This window comes from Epinephelus fuscoguttatus, linkage group LG21 (genome assembly GCF_011397635.1).
Source record: "Epinephelus fuscoguttatus linkage group LG21, E.fuscoguttatus.final_Chr_v1".
Classification (NCBI taxonomy): Eukaryota; Metazoa; Chordata; class Actinopteri; order Perciformes; family Serranidae; genus Epinephelus; species Epinephelus fuscoguttatus.
Window position 1 is genome coordinate 19887286 of NC_064772.1, and position 20575 is coordinate 19907860.

General features: G+C 40.4%; 1 protein-coding gene and 1 pseudogene across 1 annotated transcript; both read right to left on the reverse strand.

The window, feature by feature from the left end:
- Positions 1-419: 419 nt before the first annotated feature.
- LOC125881523 (solute carrier family 22 member 13-like) lies at positions 420-7413 on the reverse strand (annotated as a pseudogene).
- A 1398-nt stretch (positions 7414-8811) lies between these two features.
- Positions 8812-18756, reverse strand: LOC125881519 (solute carrier family 22 member 13-like). Its single transcript, XM_049564628.1, has 10 exons — positions 18382-18756; positions 17315-17418; positions 14487-14641; positions 14059-14230; positions 13846-13966; positions 13654-13748; positions 13252-13466; positions 10045-10153; positions 9582-9776; positions 8812-9483 (listed from the first exon to the last, which is right to left on the reverse strand). Exons 1-10 carry the CDS (start codon positions 18754-18756, stop codon positions 9414-9416), a joined length of 1611 nt encoding a protein of 536 aa, XP_049420585.1. The 3' UTR covers positions 8812-9413.
- Positions 18757-20575: the final 1819 nt, after the last annotated feature.

Consider the following 20575-nt stretch of genomic DNA (forward strand, 5'->3'; position numbering starts at 1 on the left):
ACAGGCAAAATAAATCTAACAGACTGTAGATAACCAACAAAAAACTTTATTTAATAACTTACAAACAGAGAGATATTTATGTGAAGCTTTAAATGTAGGTGACTGCACACTGATAAATCCCTGTTAAATAAATCAATTAGAAATCAGTTAATTGAAACAACAACAAATTGTAGTTGACAGTTCTGACAGACTGATTATAAATAAGGAAAAATAAACGATTACAATATTAAATGATTTCAGTACAGATTAAAGCTTGTGTCCTTCGGTAATTTGAGTAGCACTGTATCTGTTCGCAGCAGGTCCAATACCTGGTTTCCTAAAATTAATAAAAGAAAAAAGGATTATTAACACATAGAATAAACTTAAAATAGTTAATGTAATTTGAAGATATATGTATATATTTTCAAATCCAGCATAACTCACTTGAGCTCAGCGTGGTCCTGCAGTTCAACATTGAGGGTTTCAGGCAGTAGTAAAGAGAAACCTGCAGCAGCAATGGGGACGATGCCGTATATCAGCATGGGGATGGTGTGATGGTAGACGCCCAGGAGCCTGATCAGTGGAGCGAGGATGCCCGCCACACGAGCACACATGGAGTTTACACCTACACCATTCTGCCTGAAAGAATTCACAATGGACTCGTCAGGAATCAAACACTGATTGGGATGATTTTAGTAACTATAGATGAAATATCAAGAAAATACATAGTGGGTACCTACACAAACACAGATATGTACAGGGGGAAGAAGACAACAGACTAGAAGAAAAAGGCAGTAATAACGTTTAACTAACAATATCTTTTAAATTCCTGAATATTAAAGGATAACTTTGGCACCTTCTTAACCTGGACTGCATTCCATCATTCATCCTCATTCACATCAGCCTCTTTGATCAATCTACATGGGGAAATAGGCTCCAGCTTGAAAAATGCCAAAGTTATCCCTTAATTAGGGACCAAAGTGATATCATTACTGCGTAAAAAGGAGATTGGGGAAATTCAAGTGTAGGTTTTTAAATATGGAGTATTCATTGTTGTTAATATAGTGTCCAGTGTTTAGTATTTACAGTGTAGTTACACAATATTAAAAAAGCAGTCTCTTGTTCACCCTCTTTTAAGATACTAAGAACATCACTAAGTATTGGAAATGCAGTCTAGCGTTGCTGTTTGTGGTATAATTACACATTTATCACAATAAATGTAATTTAATGGAAAACCAAATGTATTTCAGTATTTAGACAGATATCAGTGTTACTATTTTTTGATGTAATCATCACAAGGAGCAGAAAAAGTGGCATTACCTTAAAATGGTTGGGTATAACTCTGCAGTGTAAACGTAGGCTGTGCTGAAAGAGGCAGTAGCAGCAAATTTCCCCATTACGGCTATGATTGTTACCACCACAGGAAGATCTGATGGGTAAATAATATGTTATAAAACCATACACCGTACCTGTCAGATAAACACTGAAAAATTCACACCTTTATAACAAATGTTTTCAGATCATGAGAACATATCTGAGGTTTCGAAGATACCATTTGGGATAGCAAGGACCAGGAGGCATGCAGCACCCCCAAAGAACAGGTAGCCTACTTGACATTTTCTCCTTCCAAGATGTTGAACTAGGGTCAAAACACTCAGGTTTGCCGGTACTTCGACAACACCAAAGATGAACTGCGTGAGGTAGATATTCAGGCCGAAACTGCCAACATTCAGGCTCAGTCCATAATACAGAAGACTTATTGAGAACCTAGTGTTGGAGAGTCAGAAATACGTTCAGTTAAACAGCATCATTGTGACAAATGTGTGCTATTAAACCTGTAACTATTGCATATCATTGCTAAACATGACTGATGTATCTGTATAATGATCGCCAGACTGTCAAAGACAGTGGCATGAACAATAATCCTAATTAAAGAAGACGTACCAGTTGTAGCCCATTATGAAATACGCGTTTTCTCAAATACGATATTCGAAGATGTCCGACATGTTTCTTCTCTCCACTGTTCCCTCCATTTCAAGCTAAAAAAAAAGTAAGAGTTCAGTTTTTGAAAATGTTTACATATGACAAAAAGGTTTGTTATATTTTGGCAGAAGTCAAAGTGTGATGATGCAGCTCACCTTGTCCAGCAGATGTTCTGGGACCATCCTCCCGTTAACCCTGGCTGCCCTCTGGAGCTCCTTTGGTGCCTCCACCTTCCTGCCATGGGTCATCAGCCAGCGAGCTGACTCTGGGAGAAACCTGATGGAACACAAGTTCAAAATGACAAACCATGACTGTGATGTTAAGCCCAGTTCAGACCAACGATTCACGATGAGACAAAACCATTTTGGAATGTTGGAGAGAAAAGTTGCAGCGGTCTGAGCTCAGCTTATTATTGACTTATTTATTTATTAACTTATTGGCACTTCTTACAGTCCATCTGATGCCCGTTTTGTTTCTGTTTTTCACCATTTCATCACTACTACAAATGCAACTGTAGCCAGTCCCCCAATCCCAAATGGATCCCTTACAGACTTGTTGACTCAAGCCGTAAGCCCTTACAGACCTAGGACCAATTCCATTTCTTCCCCTTTGCCCTTGTCTTGGCCCTTCCCCTTGGTTTTGCACGTTCACGTGAGGGGATGGTGTCCCAATTCTCCATCAGGTTAAGAGCTAACCTGACGGCCACAAAATAAGCCTGAAAAGCTGGAAAGCAGAGCAGAAGTACAGAGAGTTGTTGCATAGAGATGATACACCGTCTTATCTAGTTGCATTGGTGTGAACCAGCAGATTTTTAGAACTTTTCAGAACAGAACGTTGCAGGTAGATGCATGTTTCAACTTGTCTCGTTGAAAAACTTTGGTCTAAACTGGGCTTTAGAATTAAAACCTCTTTGTTTTGTGCTTGACGCACTTTATGAATTTGTCGAAGTATTGCACTCTGAGAGGCTGCTCACCAGTACAAGAATCCTAGGAGGAGGAGAATAGGACTAAAGAGCACCAGCTGCAGGATCCTCCAGTTGGGGGTTAAATAGGCAATGCCAGACAACAGCATCAGTCCAATAGGAAAGAAAAAAATGATGGACATTGTGCAAAGAGCAGACTTAGATGAGTGAGTCCACTCCACTCCTATAAAACAGATGATGATCACACATTATTTTATTTCAGTGGTAACAACAGTGTTGAGTTAATAGCCTCGCACTGATATGAATATTTATATATTTTTTACAAATGTATGATTAGCGGTTGCCTGCTCAGTGTCACAGTCATGCAATGTGGAATTGAAGCTACTGATATAAAAGATGAAGAGGTGAAAGACATGATTCAAATCTTCCAGGTTTACTTTATATGCAGATGAACTACAGGTGTCTCTGATGATCCCGATGTTGGGCATCCATGTCAACTCCCCCACCACTATCATCTCTCATTAGCTCTGATTTTAGCATTTCTATTTCATTCAGTGAGTGTCCTTAGTCACAGATGAACAGGGTACTTACCCATCACAGATGTGTTCATTATAATGACACCTCCTGAACTCCCACAGAAAAATTTTAAGACCATGTAAACATAGATGTTTGGTGAGAAAGCAGCACCCACACCAGACAATAGTAGGACAAAGAGGCAGAGGAGGATTGCAAAGCGTCGCCCGAACCTACAAACAGAGAAGAGTATTTGTTTTGTTTTGTTTTAAAGGATACAAGGTGAATCTAAATACTATTTATCTTTCACTGTTTGCTTATCATAGAAGGAGATAGATTATTGGGTAGATGATCCCTTAAAGAAGTATTTCATTACTGAAAACACAGCTTTTCATGAAACTATGCTGTCTATGCAGTAAAAAGATGTAAATACTTTTGAAATTGGTGCTATACCACCTGAGAAAACAGAGGAAACTGGCTGTAGCATTTGCTTTCACCTGAGTGGTAGAAAACCCACAACTACCAGAATGCACTGTAGCACAACGGACCACCTGGCCACTTCAACACAGGAAACACATGACCACAGCCGTACCAACCACTAAGGTCACCGACCTCAGAGGTGTATACTTAACATGACGTCAGAGGTGTATACTTAAAATTAACTTCACCTCCTTGTGGAAAAGATATTATGACGCCAAGAGAATGATCAGCTTGCTCCTCTGATAACAGGCATTGGTTGTGTGTCAATATGTGGGTGGATGGTGAAGTAAATGCTAGACACAGTGGTTCTTGGGTAGGGTGTTTCAGGAATGTCAGAAAACCGGCAGGCAGAATTTAATGCAATCAATGTAAAGCAAGATACTATAAATGAGGTGAGGTGACATTCCAACGATCTAGTTACATGATGTAACTAGATAGTTTTACAGGTAGACTGTAATTCAGTGTTATTCATCCACAGTCATTTATCATTTGATGAGAATTATTACAGCTCCTCCTGCGCTGCTGTTGTGCTTGTGCAGTGAACTAGCCCTTTGCTACCTAGAATAGTCAAATATCAAATGACCCTGCTTATCCAGGCCTAGTCATGGGGGCAGTTGGCTTAGCAAGGTAGTCCAGACGTCCCTCTTTGCAGCAATGTTTTTAAGGTGTTTTTAGGCCAGATGAGACACATATAATCCCTCTAGCATGTTCTGGCTCTACCCGAGGGTCTCCCACCTGTTGGACACACCCAGAAAACCTCTTACAGGCATTGCCCAGGCGGAGCCTGGTCTGGGAGATCAGATGCCCAAACCACCTCAACTGGCCCCTTGCAATGTGAAGAAGCAGCGGCTCCACTCTGAGCTCCTTAGTCTATCTCTAAGGCTGCCATCCTACAGAGGAAACTCATTTTGGCCGTGTGTACCTGCTATCTAATTCTTTTGGTCACTACCCAAATCTCATGACCACAGGTGAGGGTGGGAACATAGATGGACCGATAAATTGCGAGCCTTGTCTTCCAGCTCAGCTCCCCCTTCACCACATCAGTCTGGCGAAACACCTGCATCAATGCTGACGCTGCACCAAACTGCCTGTCCATCTTGCGCTCAATTATACCCTCCATTGTACACAGGACACCGAGATACTAGAACTCCTTCACTTGGGGCAGTAGCTTACTCTCAACTCCAAGGGGGCAGTCCACTTTTTTCCCAGCAGAGAACCATGCCCTTAGACCTGGAGACACTGAAGATTATGGTTTAGGTAATAATGTTGACTTTTGGTTTCACAAAGCGCAGTCTCACTCCAAAATCTTTGAAATTCGGTGCTTGGGCAGTGACCTGCGGCATCAGAAACCAACCAAAAAAGGCATCCATTAACTTTTGCCTGATATGCAGCCAGTTGCCATTATATTTTAACAGTGCTTGGCAGCATCAGGGGGGAAACACGGCAGGATGGGGACGAAATGTCGCATCCCGTAAGATTCTAAAGCCAAAACCTGTTCTTCTTTACAAAACCTAACCAAGAATTTTTGTTGCCTAAACCTTATCACATGCATTTAGGGAAAAAATGGTCACTCCATGGTGTTGTAGCGACGTAGTGCAAACGGTAAATTTCCTGTGAAAAGGTAGACAATGCATGTAACAGGCAGAACTTGACACAGCCTCCCACAACATCAACAACCAACGCACCCAGGGTACCTTGCACATCGTATGTGGACGTGGAAAGTCCATGACCAAGCACATCAACATGTGACGAGGTTGGAGTGAAAATGTGTTGTTTCACATGGAACCTCCTGGGCTAAAGTCCTGTGTTTGTTTGTATGTTTTGTTTCTAGCTTTTCATACTAAGTCAGTCGCTCTGAGCACCTAATATTGCTAACAATGGGTTTACATTGGGGTTAACCGAAAGCCGGGGTGTCTCATACAAACACTTGAGAGTGTCTTGTGCATCTATGTGATGCCGAGGGCCACTGACCAAGTTCATTGTATTTGACAAGCTGGGAATGACAACGGGTTGGGTGACACCCACAAGTCTTGTACTTAACACAAATTATAATTATCAAGGTGACAGCTGCTGTGAAATCAAAATCCCCTTCAGTCATACAAAGAATGACAACTATTACTTACGTTGGAGGTTGAAGTGTATATGTTATCGGTCCTCACCTGTCAGAAATTGCCCCAAACGTCAGCGCTCCAAACAGAAAACCTGCCATGTAGATGGACTGTGAGGCCTCGATCATACCGTTCTTGTCACAAACCAGATCAAACTGAAAAGACAAAAGGATTTTGAAAAGAGGAGAAAGGACAGTGGTGGACCAACATCAAAGTTCATGAAAGTGTCACCTGAGAAAAGTACAGATATCTTATCTCAGAAAATGACTTTGGTAGAAGTTAAAGTCACCTATTAGAATATTACTTGAGTAAAAGTCTCAAAGTATCTGATATATTTTGTACTTCAGAATCAAAAGTGATTTTGTGATATTAAATGTTCTTAAGTATTTAAAGTAAAAGTACAAGTGCTGTTAATCAAAAGCAAGCGATCAGAATTTTGAGAATTCCGAAGTTTATTTTCTCTTACAATATAAACCAACTTAAAGGATTTCAAAAAACCTTTGACCTCTAGCACTGACACACAAATCTGTATCTCACTGAATTACTACCCACCCTCTCTGCTGTGGGACTCCATTTTCTGCATCATGCAGTCAGCCTCATCGGCCAGTGAATTTCTACTCACATAGCTGCTAGCATGTAGCATCTAATCCAACATGCAGCCTGGTCTTGACTTAAAATGGAAAATTAACTGCTGCTTTGAAAGCACTTGTTTGTACTTACCCTTACGTCATGAACCTATGACCTCATTTGCAAGCTAGGACCACTGATTCACCAAACCTGATTTTATTTTGTAGTAACAAAGTAATGAAGGTGCTTAGAAATGTGTTAGAGTAATAGTATATATTGTGCTTCAGATATGTAGTGGAGTAAAAGTAAAAGTTGACAGATATTTAAAAACTTATGTTAAGCAAAAATACTCCCCAAAATATTTAAGTACTGTAACTAAATATTATTATTTTGTCTTATTTCATGGATCAAAAACAGAGAGCAGGGGCATGGCAAGGAATTACAGTCTTGAGTCTACTAGGGACCCTTAGCTGTTAGCTTGCTTACCTCTGACATTATGCTCGAAGCACCTACAGGTGTCTCATAGTCCCATCCATCTGTGCATCCAGTTGTAGTGTTAATCCCATATGCTTCAATAGTTTCCAAATCCAAATCCACAGGTGTGAACATTTTACAGCTTTCATACTTCCCATCCTTGTTCACTGGGATGGTGAGATTTCTTCGTCTCTCATCTGTCAGGTTGGGCCCACGCTCCAAGATCCAGTCAGTGTTACAGTGATGTGGAAAGCTCACTCCTGCAAACACCTGACCGATCACATCAAAAGCAGCAAATATGCTGGGGATGCATAATGCAGCCAATAACCGTTTCTGAAACAAACCAAACTCCCCGACCTCCTTTAGGATCTGCCCGAAGCTGCTCATATTGACATGTAGCTAAACTGATAGAGGTTCCTCATGAGAGTGCAGTGTGGGAAATGGTTGTGCCATGCTCCATGTGCTATCAGTCAATGCACAGGCTAATATACCCCATCTTACTTATTAATATTTAACCCAGCACATTACATACAGCGCTGGATGTATGGCTGTTATATCTTAGTACAGTTGGCTGTAAAAGATAGTATGGGTAAAGTAATGAAATAAGCAGTAGCACAGAAAATGACAATACATCACTTCACTTATGTAGTTATAAAATGCACAGAGACCATCATCACTAACATATCTGTTATGGAGCCTAAAACAGGGGTAAAGACAAATTGAGGCCCAGTTAAAAGTGAGAGAACAAAATGTGTTTCAAGCTAAATCTTGACAGCACTGATTGAGATCAATTAAACAAATGATTTTAAAACATGCACATATGCAAAAATTTAATCCAAAATTCAATTATCAATTTTTCTAAAACTTCTGTAGAAGCAATATACATCTTAAACAGTCTGGAGAGAGCCAAAAAAAAAATCGATGTTTAATAGTTTTAATTCAGGTGACATTAAAGAATCCCTGTTACCACACAGTGGATAATAAACACACTATTTCTCCTGAAAAACTAAAAAAAAAGTATGATGTCTTTATAAATTACACTAACTGATTGACTACACAAGCACAAGGTAAATATTTAATAATTACTATATAAGCTTGATTTATGTCTTTTACCAGCTATTTATTTCTTAAAAGCATTAATTAGCAATTCTATCTGAGGTAATGGCTTTTAAGATACAGCCTATTATCAGGACAAGGCATTAAAATGTGAAATAAAGCTTTCTTATAAAGTAGTCTCTTCTAAATCACAATAATAAACTAGTAATAAAAGTAGTTATGGTGTTAATATTTTTAGGTGTTTCTTAAATCTATTATATATAAACTTTTCACCAGTGGTAAAACTTTCAACAAACAAATAATAATAACTTAGCCTTGGTAAATTTAGCTTCATTTATGTAGCAGCTGTACTGCAACCCTGTTCATACAAAGAGCTTTACAGTGCAGGAAAAAAAGGATCACATGTTCAGCAGCATATGTGCATGCACAAAATTACCAGCTACACACATGTAGGTTCAAACACACAGCAATAAACGTAAAGTCAAGCATGCCCTTTTGGACCTTTTTGCCTGTAGTGACTGTCTGCACGGTGCCGAAACCTGTTATGATCATGACCCGTAAACTTTGCTTAACCTGAGCTGCTGCGTCTGCAAGTTATGTGTTTTACTTTAACTGACATCCCATGATATACAGTAGATCAGGCCAGCCATTAGGAACTATGGACAGAGGGGCAGTGTCCAACATTTTGGTGATTATTAATACATGACATGTACAACATTTAAATTCCTTAAAGATTTTATTGTTTTCCTTTAGTTACTGATATGTAATGTTACAAAACTGTACAAAACATACCACACTCCCTGTTTTCCATTTCATTATAAGCATCATTTACATTCATTTTAAACAGCCACATGTGTCACGAGGAAAAATAGGCAACATGCTCGATCAGCCGCACTGCTCACACGGGCTGTGTGACTGTTAACATGGGCAACAAAATTAAGAGGTTCCATGGCACACATATGCTGCTCAGTTAGGCCGTGTGTCGTGTTCACTGACATTTTTTGGGAGTACCGTTAATAATGGAACAAAGATGCTCCATCCCCATGTGTATTTCAGTGAATCACAATTTCATTTCCATTTTCATTTTCATACAACAGAGAATAAATCAATTTCTAATAAACTTCCAGCTATGAAATGCACTAAAATGAATCTTTAACAGATCATGACATTCAAATAAATAATGTTTGACACTTATGATTAGTTTGATTTCTGCATCCCAAACTATAATTAAAAACAACAAAAATTGTAGTATAATCTGTGTAGTTGGTAGACAGTTCATATATCTGATTGTACATGAGGGGGAAAAAAAAAGATTATAATTTCGGTACAAATTAAAGTTTGTTCTCTTCAATAATTTGTTCAGCACTGTAACTGTTCGCAGTAGGTCCATCCGCTGGTTTTCTAAATTTAAAAAAAGAAAAAATAATGATTAATAAGTACAGGTGGTATATTTTGTATGTGTAGATTTATGTCAAATCCAGCATTTATACTCAGCTCACTTGAGTTCAGCGTGGTCCTGCAGTTCAACATTGAGGGTTTCAGGCAGTAGCAAACAGAAACCTGCAGCAGAAATGGGGACGATGCCGTATATCAGCATGGGGATGGTGTGATGGTAGACGTCCAGGAGCCTGATCAGTGGAGCGAGGATGCCCGCCATACGAGCACACATGGAGTTTACACCTACACCATTCTGCCTGAATGAACGCACAATGGACTCATCAGGAATTAAACACTGATTAGGATGATTTTGGCAACTTTATAGATTAATCTTTAATTATTATGTAAACATGAGATACCAGTAGAATACTTGTGTACCTATATCAGACAAATATGTGGGCTAGACACAGGGGAGGAAGGAGCAATATCAGGCAAATAAGACAATGATATCAATATGCAAACAGATCAAAGAGTCACCAAGATTTTTTGTGTAATAAACACGAGGAGCAGAAAAAGTGGCATTACCTTAAAATGGTTGGGTATAACTCTGCAGTGTAAACGTAGGCTGTGCTGAAAGAGGCAGTAGCAGCAAATTTCCCCATTACGGCTATGATTGTTACCACCACAGGAAGATCTGATGGGTAAATAATGCATGAGAAAAGCATGTGCTGTACCTGTCAGATAAATTGAAACCTTTATCACAAATATTTTCAGATTATAAATACATGTCGGTAACACTTTTTTTTGAAGACCACATCATTAATGCGCTATGAGGGCATTTATAGTGAATTACAATGCCTTTATAATGCTCTATGACTGCACTCATAAACACACATGATGCTTGCTGGTGTACTACATCAACAGTCATAATGAACTGTAGGTGTCTTAGGGATACTCTTGACCAGTTATGAAGTAGAGGTTGACTGATTGCAATGCATTATGAACACATATAATTACTCACCTGTACACACCTCAACAATACCCTGTAGTAAGGACTCACAGTGTAACAGTCCATGTAGTGTTATAAGCTATCATTGTATGTGTTAAAGCGACACTTATCTTTTTGGAAATTTTACGCTTTTCTTTGTTTTGATTAAAATGCTATTAATAAGCTGATGGCACACTAAAATGTAAGTGAATTCCACCAGAAATAAAAACTCATAATTGTACCATTCTCATATGGTTGTAAGAAAACTCCAACCAATCATTGCATTTGGACCGAATGCAATGATTGGCTGAGCAACCTGTCTGTCGTCCCCACATGGAGGCCTCTGACTGATGTAATCGCTCGCGTAACAACATGGACAGGTATTTTTTAGTTTGCCTCTAATGTAACATAGGCTATAACGTTGTATGACAACACAGCATTCAGTTGCTAACAGTTAGCCTACGGTAGCCTTTTAGATAAAAGTGATTCGAATCATTGGGAAATGCGCATTAAAAGAAATACAATTTCTGTGTGTTTCCATTAAATATACGGACTTTGGTGAAAACTACAAACTCGCGTAAGTTTTCCGCAGAACTGGAAACAAAACAAGTCTCGCATTCTTCTTCTTCTTCTACATTTTCTGGCGGTTGGCAACCAGGTTGTAAATGCATTACTGCCTTCCCGACCCGGAGTGTGGATATCACGATGGAGAGAGGTGCGCTACATCAGACTTAATTCAAAAATAACTGTTTCCATCCCCCATTTTGCAAATCAGCATTTTTTCGAATCAACCAAAACCCGGCTAAAGTGAGCGTATTTTAGTTTGTTTTAGTTTTAGTTTTTCGAATTTTGGCATTTCCATCATAATTTTCCGATGCGATACATCTAGATGCGCATCTAAACAGGCTGATGGAAACATGGCTACTGACTCACGTTGAGTTTTTAAAACTCCGGGGTTGCATTTGACGGGAACTGCCCATTGGTCCGACAGCCCATTGGTCCGACATCCCATTGTTCCAACCATATTAAACCCATTGTTCCGAAGTCCATTCCAAAATCATCATGACGCCTTGTGGTTAAGGTCTGGTTAGTTTTAGGCACAAATACCACTTGCTTAGGGTTAGGAAAAGATCATGGTGTGAGCCTGCTTCGCCTGAAGCCTTTCCCAGCTGACCCAGAGCCGGTCGCAGCGCACCATCAAGGCAGAAATACACCCGCCGGGAGCCGTTCAGCACCGCGGACCGTCGGACTAATGGGATGTCGGACCAATGACATGGACCCGCATTTGACTGTCTTGGTTGTAATGTTACATTCACGCTCCTCTTCCGTGTATCTAACGTTACCTTGCCAACGCCTATGTCTATCATAGACTTAATGAGGACGTAATGGAGGAGGGGGGAGTAGGCCTTTGGAGGGAGGTGGAGTTGCAGGAAGAGGGTGATGGGACTTTGGAGGGAGGCGGGAGTTGTGGATGTTCAAATTTTTTCTCAGTGCTACTGTGTGAAATGCAAAAAAAGTAAGAGTATCTTTAAGTAAGTATGAAGTACATATTGATATGTCTATAATAATGCATGCTTCAACACAACGTTTCATTACTGGTGCTACGTGTGATGCATTTTCATGTATTTAAAAGAATCCATGATGCATCATAACTGATTAATGTCTATTGCATACTAGAGTAATTTGACAGTGTGTCATGAGTCAGAGAGCTTTGGGTGAAAAAGATTTTGCAAAGACTGGGGATCTTGCAGGATCTCTAGTTGCAAGATTATTAGCTTCAAAAAGAAAAAAAATGGACAGAAATTGCTGCAGCCTCTGAAATCTCTGTATGCTATATGCTTTAGCTAGCTAGCTAACCACTGTCCCCATCAATCCATTAGTCTTGTATTGTAAGCTAACGTTAGCTACTTTTATGTTTGCAATTAGCCTACAAGCAAACCCAGAATTTCAGTTTAAGATTCCTAGCTTCACACACAACCACAAGTGGTTGCATAATGTGATTTTTTAAGTTAGCAATCTTTAGTTGAAACATAAGGTAAGGACTTGAGCTAATAGCAAACCTTCCAGTCGCCTACATTAGTTTGCAAATAGCCTCTATGGTGGTTAGCTTGCTGGCTATAGCGTACTTACAGGGGATTTTGAGGGCTGCAGGAGGAGAAAGCGAAGGTGTAGAGTGAGAGTGGGGAATGAAAGAAGTGGACAGAAATTGCAGCAGCCTCTGAAATCCCCAAGACGTATGCTATATGCTATAGCTAGCAAGCTAACCACTGCAGGGGCTACTTATGAGCAAAAGTTAGCTATTGGAATGTTTGCTAGTAGCGTACGAGCTAATTGTATGTTTCAGCTGAAGCCGGCTAGCTTCAAAAATTACGTTGTGTAACCACTTATATGACTAAAGCAAGAAATCTTAAGTTGAAATGTATGGTTAGCTTGTGGGCTGTTGCTATTATTCCAGTAGCTAACGTTAGCTTACAAGCAGCCTTGTTTGAAATGAATGGTTAGCTAGCCAGCCAGCTACAGCATATAGCCTATTTATGAGGTGTATAGTATAGAGTACCTGTGTTCATAATGCATTAAAAGCCCCATCAGTCAATCTATAGTTTATAACTAGTCAAGAGTATCCATAAGACATCTATAATTTTTATTACTGTTGATGTAGTGCATCAGGAAGCATCATGTGTGTTTATGAGCGCAGTCATAGAGCATTATAAATGCATTATAATGCACAATGAATGTCCTTAGAATGCATTATACATGTGGTCTTCATAGAAAGTGTTAGCAACATGTCTGAGGCTTGTAGATACCCTTTGGGATAGCAAGGACCGCGAGGCAAGCAGCACCTCCAAACAACAGGAAGCATGATTGACTTATTCTTCTTCCAAAATGCTGAATTAGAATCAAAACGCTCAGGTGTGCAGGAATTTCCACAGCACCGAAGATGAACTGCGTGAGGTAGATATTCAGGCCGAAACTGCCAACATTCAGGCTTAGTCCATAGTACAGAAGACTTGTTGAGAACCTATACCAGAGGTGGAGAATCAGAGATGTGTTCAGTTACCCTACTACTTATAAACAGGATCACTGTGACAAATGTGAATTATTAACACTGTAGCTATTGCATATCATCGCAAAACACTATCTCATGTATAATGATCGACTGACAAAGACAATGGCATTACCAATAATCTTAATTAAAGAAGACGCACCAGTTGTAGCCCATAATTAAAGTACGTTTTCTCAGATACGATATTTGGAAGATGTCCAACATGTTTCTTCTTTCCAACGTTCCCTCCATCTCCAGCTAAACAAGTAAAAGTTACATTTCAGAAAATGTTCACATATGACAAGAAGGTTTGTTATATTTTGGCAGAAATCAAAGTGTGTTTGATGTAGCTCACCTTTTCTAACAAATGCTCTGGGACCATCCTCCCGTTAACCCTGGCTGCCCTCCGGAGCTCCTTCTGTGCCTCCTCCTTCCTGCCGTGGGTCATCAGCCAGCGAGCTGACTCCGGAAGAAAGCTAGTGGAACACAAGTTCAAAAATACAAGGTATTATTTAGATGTTATGATCAATACCTCCCCGTTTTTATTACGTTCTGAGAGGCTACTCACCAATACAACATTCCCAGGAGGAGGACAATAGGACTGAAGAGTACCAGCTGCAGGATCCTCCAGTTGCGGATTAAAAATGCAATGCCAGACAATAAAAGCAGTCCAACAGGAAAGAATATGAACATGACCACTGCACAAAGAGCAGCCTTTGATGGGTCAGTCCACTCCACCCCTGTAAACCAGATGATAATACACATATTTGTGTTATTTTATTTCAGTGAAAGACAGCCAGTTCTATACTCTCAATGCAGATGAGCAACAGGTTCGTGATAACCTTTAATTTGACGAGGTTTCTGTGACAGATGGACCAAGGTGATTTTAGCATTTCAGCAACCCCCACCCCTACCCCACAACCACTGCTGTACTTCTACTTTCTAATTCTACACACATTCTAAGGGTCTTTACTCACATACCAATGGTGTACCTACCCATCACAGATATGTTCATCATAAGGACACCTCCTGAAGTCCCACAGAAAAATTTGAAAACCATGTAAATGTAGATGTTTGTTGAGAAAGCAGCACTCACACCAAACAACAGTACGACAAAGAGGTCGAGTAGGATTGCACAGCGTCGCCCATATCTGCAAACAGAGGAGAAAGAGCATTTGTTTTGTTTTAAATGGCACAAGGTGAATCTATATACTGTTTATCATTAACTGTTTGCTTGTCACTGAACAGTTTGAGTAGATGCCCACAGAGTTAACTGTTTTTGCATCTACTGTAGGTGTCTGTTTTAGGTGTCAAGACACAACAATTCTTTGCACTTGCAAAGGTGTCTTTCACTGACCTTTTCTTAAATGTAAAATGGCTTGATATCACAGTCTTTTATTTAGACTCTGAGGAGACCTTTCCTTAAGTTGATGATGCAACGCATTCTCACCCCAAATTCGTCAATTACAGCAGCTTGGTTGCTAGCCCAACACACTGGTAACCCCAGTGCATGGCTCCTCAGCATTTTGGCCTTTGTCATCTTGGTTCTTTGGAGCTAGAAGTGACTGTCTTTGGACAAAGCTGTGGAGGAGTGAGGGGTGTATCTGACTGACATCCTGTAGTGACGCCTCACAGACAGCCTGTCACTCAGGCCCCCCACCCTTAAATATGCATAACTTTGGGCCTTAATAAAAAAAAAAAACATTTTTGAACCAGGCTGTAAATATGTTTATTTCTGCTGTAAAGTTGGGCATTGTAACATAGGTGTCTATTAGGATTTACTTTGTTTTGGAGCCAGCCTCACGTGGTCATTTGATGAAGTGCAGTTTTTGGCTCTTTCATATTGGCTTCATTTTTCAGCCTTGGAGGTTGCCACTTGGAGCTGACATGGACCCTCAATTGAACTATGAATAGAACAGCATGTGCGTCCACGTGATTGCAGCTGTCCATGAACATTCAGTGTGGAAAGTAATGTCCAAGCCTTCGCAAGAATTAGAACTATCACATATACTCACCTCCACTTTATTAAGTACACCTTGCTAGTACTTGGCTGGACCCCTTTGGCCTTCAGAACTGCCTTAATTCTTCATGTCATAGATTCAACAAGGTGCTGGAAACATTCCTCAGAGATTTTGATCCATATGGACATGATAGCATCGCGCAGTTGCTGCAGATTTGTTGGCTGCACATCCATGATGAGAATCTCCTGTTCCACCACATCCCAAAGGTGCTCTATTGGATTGAGATCTGGTGACTGTGGAGGCCACTGGAGTACAGTGAACTCATTGTCATGTTCAAGAAACCAGTTTGAGATGATTTGAGCTTTGTGACATGGTGCGTTATCCTGCTGGAAGTAGCCATCAGAAGATGGGTACACTGTGGTCATAAAGGGATGGACACAGTCAGCAACAATACTCAGGTAGGCTGTGGTGTTTAAACCATGCTCAGTTGGTACTAAGGGGCCCAAAGTGTGCCAAGAAAATATCCCCCACACCATTACATCACCACCACCAGCCTGAACTGTTGATACAAGGTAGGATGGATCCATGCTTTCATGTTGTTTACACCAAATTCTGACCCTACCATCTGAATAGACTTAAGACTTTCCTCTTTGATAAAGCTTATAGTTAGGGCTGGCTCAGGCTTGCCCTGTACCAGCCCCTAGTTAGGCTGACTTAGGCCTAGTCTGCCAGAGGACCCCCCTATAATACACCGGGCACCTTCTCTCCTTCTCTCTCTCTCTCTCTCGTATTCTATTACTGCATCTTGCTAACTCGGCCATTCTAGATGTCACTAACTCGGCTTCTTCTCCGGAGCCTTTGTGCTCCACTGTCTCTCAGATTAACTCATATCGCAGCGGTGCCTGGACAGCGTGACGTGTGCGGTTGTGCTGCTGCTGTGGTCCTGCCAGATGCCTCCTGCTGCTGCTGCTGTCATCATTAGTCATACTTCTACTGTTATTATACACATATGACTATTGTCACACATGTATACTGCCAGATATTAATACTTTCAACATATTGTACCACAGTAGCCAGAACTATAACTATAATATTATTACTTTCAATAATGTTGTTGTAAGCTACTGTCATTACCTGCATCTCTCTCTCTCTCTCTCTCTCTCTGTCTCATTGTGTCATACGGATTACTGTTAATTTGTTATGCTGATATGTTCTGTACGACATCTATTGCACGTCTGTCCGTCCTGGAAGAGGGATCCCTCCTCAGTTGCTCTTCCTGAGGTTTCTACCGTTTTTTTTTTCCCCCCGTTAAAGGGTTTTTTTTGGGGAGTTTTTCCTTATCCGCTGCGAGGGTCATAAGGACAGAGGGATGTCGTATGCTGTAAAGCCCTGTGAGGCAAATTGTGATTTGTGATATTGGGCTTTATAAATAAAATTGATTGATTGAAATTGAATGTGGCAGCAGAAATCCAGACTCATCAGACCAGGCAAAGTTTTCCAGTCTTCTGTTGTCCAGTTTTGGTGAGCCTGTGTGAACTGGAGCCTTGGTTTCCTGTTCTCAGCAGACAGGAGCGGCACCCTGTGGTCTTCTGCTGCTGTAGCCCATCTGCTTCAAGGTTCGACGTGTTGTTCATTCAGAGATGGTTTTCTGCCTTGATTGTGACGAATGGTTATTTGAGGTACTGTTGCCTTTCTATCATCTTAAACCAGTCTGGCCATTCTCCTCTGACCTCTGGCATCAACAAGGCATTTTTGTTGAGAGAACTGCCGCTCACTGGAGCAGTTGTACAGGTGTAGCTAATAAAGTGGCCAGTGAGTGTACAATGGAGAGAAGGTGGAAGTGCATGTGTTATTGATCCTCACCTGTCCGAAATTGCCCCAAATACCAGTGCTCCAACCAGATAACCTGCCATGTAGACTGACTGTGAGGCCTCAATAAAACCACTGTTGTCACAAACCAGATCAAACTGAAAAGAGAAAAGGACTGTGAGAGGAGGAGAAAGGAAATTAATCAATCAAAGAAAGAGAGGAGGGCCATAGCAAGGAATTACAGTCTCAATACAAGGAACTGAAGAACCATAGGCATCTAAGCAATGAAGGGGGAGTAAAGTTATGGTGTTGCTGCCCTATTTTTCTCTTTGAAAAATTAAACTTATCATGATACAGTCCCCACAATCAGGTGATCTGAGGTATTTAAGCAGCCTATACCAATGATAATTTTACAGTTTCAATAACTTATACATTTTTGGACCACCCATTGAGTTGTTTCAGTTGCAACCCGTTGCTGAGCTTGCAGATGATCAACTGATTGGAGCACACTGACAACACAGAGCAGTGCAGGAGGCAGACAAACAGAGCTGAGCCTTTCCTCACAGTGCCAAAGTGTCTTATTTGCACTTGTGTTAGTCTGACTCATTGAATGTAGACTGTGGCTATGAGCCTGCCATTGGGGCACTGATTTTGGCTGGCATTCCCCTGTCCTTCCACAGTCTCCATGTTACCATTTCAAAATCCCCTACGCTACAGGAAACAACAACCACCACCTCAAATCTTACAACTTACAAGCTAAAAAGGCAAGATTTGATGATGATTTGCATTGTGCAATAAGGCATGCCGGCTCTGTTCTTTCAGAAAATTGTTGTTAAGATCTACAACAAATAAAGCGACTTTTGTCTCTCAGGACTCTCACGCCCGATGTTCATTTGTTTACTGACACAGATAGTTGGAGTTTATTTGCCACATCTTTTAACTCTAGCAGTGGCATGCGGCACTGGAAATGACTTCATTAAAACTACTACTCCTTTTTTTTCTTAGGTAAAACTATTAATAGAACACAGCACTTTAAAACATAACCAGGCACCCATGTGAGCAACAATTTGGACCCTATGGGTTTGAGTCTAGTAGGGACCCTGGTGTGGTTGCTTGCCTACCTCTGTCACAATGCTGGAAGCGCCTACAGATGCCTCATAGTCCCATCCATCTGTACATCCTGTTGTAGTGTTAATCCCATATGCTTCAATGGTCTCCAAATCCAAATCCACAGGTGTGAACATTTTGCAGCTTTCATACTTCCCATCCTTGTTCACTGGGATGGTGAGATTTTTTTGTCTTTCATCTGTCAGGTTTGGCCCACGCTCCAAGATCCAGTCAGTGTTACAGTGATGTGGAAAGCTCATTCCTGTAAACACCTGGCTAATTATATCGAAACCACAAAACACGCTGCAGATGCATAATGCAGCCAATAACCGTTTCTGAAACAAACCAAACTCCCCGACCTCCTTTAGGATCTGCCCGAAGGTGCTCATAGTGATGTGCAGCTAAATCTACCAATGTTCTCCTTCAGAGTGCAGTGTGGGAGATGGATGTGTCAGGTTTAACATGCAGTATATCTTATCTCATTTATTAATAGTTAACCCAGCACATTATGATTGTGATATAGCGCTGGGTTTAACTCATCTTTTATCAGGGAACAACACTTCCTCCATCAACTTGATCCACCGTAAAAGTTCATTTGGATAAACTAATAAAATGAGAAATAACACAGATAATGGCAATACAGGGTAACTTAACTCACCTCAGCTTCAACTTGTAAAGCCATAAAATGCAGTGAGGATACTATTACTATTCGATATCTGGTATGGAGTAACAAGAGTTTCACAGGTGCTCCTATCAACATGTAGCTAAATTTGCAGTGCTTCCTTTTCAAAGGGCAATGTGAGAGACACTAACAATATAATTGACCTTGGTAATTAATATGTAACTTAGCATAATTATGTGTTATGTGGTACTTGCATTCATCTTTTAGTAGGAAACAACAGCTGATTCACTGTCCCGCCAATTGTAAAATTTGGGATAGTGTGTCAATAAATGAGCACCAATGCAGATAATGACAATAACACCACTTAAGCGGAAGCACAGATTACATAACGCAGTGGTTCCCAAGTGGAGGCTCGCGGTCCAAAAGTGTGTTGCAGATCCATTCTGAATGAACCACAAGTGACTTGCAAACGTGTCACATTTGTAAAAAGACACACTTTATTTTGAAGTATGGTGAATTTCAGGCACAGAGATTTTATTTTGAAGTCCCGTTTCCTGCTGTAGAGTGAGTGAATAACAGCTACTTAACAGAGTCAGCAAACTAGCTCAACAACATGGCCAAATGCAGTTATGACACTGAATATAATAAACTGCGTGGACCTTGAACAAATAACTAAGGAGAAATCTGGACCCCGTGGCTGGACCAGTTGGGAACCACTGACATAAGATGCTAGCAGAGGGACCACAGTGACATACAGGAGACAATGACAGAGGAAATAGTACAAACATAAATCAGACTACCAACACATTCAGACCTATAATATGGAGCCTATAACAGTAAAAACGAAAGGTTCAGTACAGTCAAAAACCAGAGCAGAAGAATCAATGAAGATGTGAAAAGACTGCTGAGGCTGCCACAGTGAAATCCCAATTGCTTAGTACAAAGTAGTCAAAAGCCTAGAAACATAAGGCCTTTGGAAGATCAGAAGATCAGCTGACAGTAGAGTTCAGAAACTGAAACATGAGCAAGACATAAAGACAAAAAGGTCAACTGTACACATCCCAAAAAAGTTACCGTAGACAGTTCAAGCTTGAGAATATGATGTGAAATATACAATGAGAAGGAAATTTCATAGTTTTCTGGATAGCTATGGAGAAAACGGTGAAATGTAACTTAGTTCATTTACATTTACATTAACTCACATTAACACGATATTAGCCTATCAATATTACAAATAGGTCTATATGAGCATCCAAAAATATGTTTTACCACAAGATGGCTCCTCTGCAGTGGGCTTGTTTGACACTTTAACTTTGCAGCGTTGACAGTGAAAGCAAACGAATATGTCCACTCAATATTAAAGTCGGTATTTTCCTGTGAGACTTTTACATTTATGGCCATTGCTAGCCTAGCTGGGGAGGCTCAAGACTAGACTGAAGTACAACTGGAGAATGTAAGAATTTCTTTATGCCTACAACAATCATAAATACAAATAAAAATGTTTTAATAAAAAAGATGTTGATTTTCATTCATTCATTTTTCAATGTGATCATGGACCAGTACTGGGTGAATTTGTTAATTGGTTT

What these genes read in the sequence shown, in the direction of transcription:
- LOC125881519 (XM_049564628.1), bottom strand. Translation starts at nt 18,756, where the DNA reads ATGAGCACCTTCGGGCAGATCCTAAAGGAGGTCGGGGAGTTTGGTTTG. An exon ending in TTTGGGGCAATTTCGGACAG is followed by an intron (nt 14,642 to 17,314) that starts GTGAGGATCAAT and finishes CTCTGTTTGCAG; the next exon opens with ATATGGGCGACGCTGTGCAA. An exon ending in TTAATTATGGGCTACAACTG is followed by an intron (nt 13,467 to 13,653) that starts GTGCGTCTTCTT and finishes CCTCTGGTATAG; the next exon opens with GTTCTCAACAAGTCTTCTGT.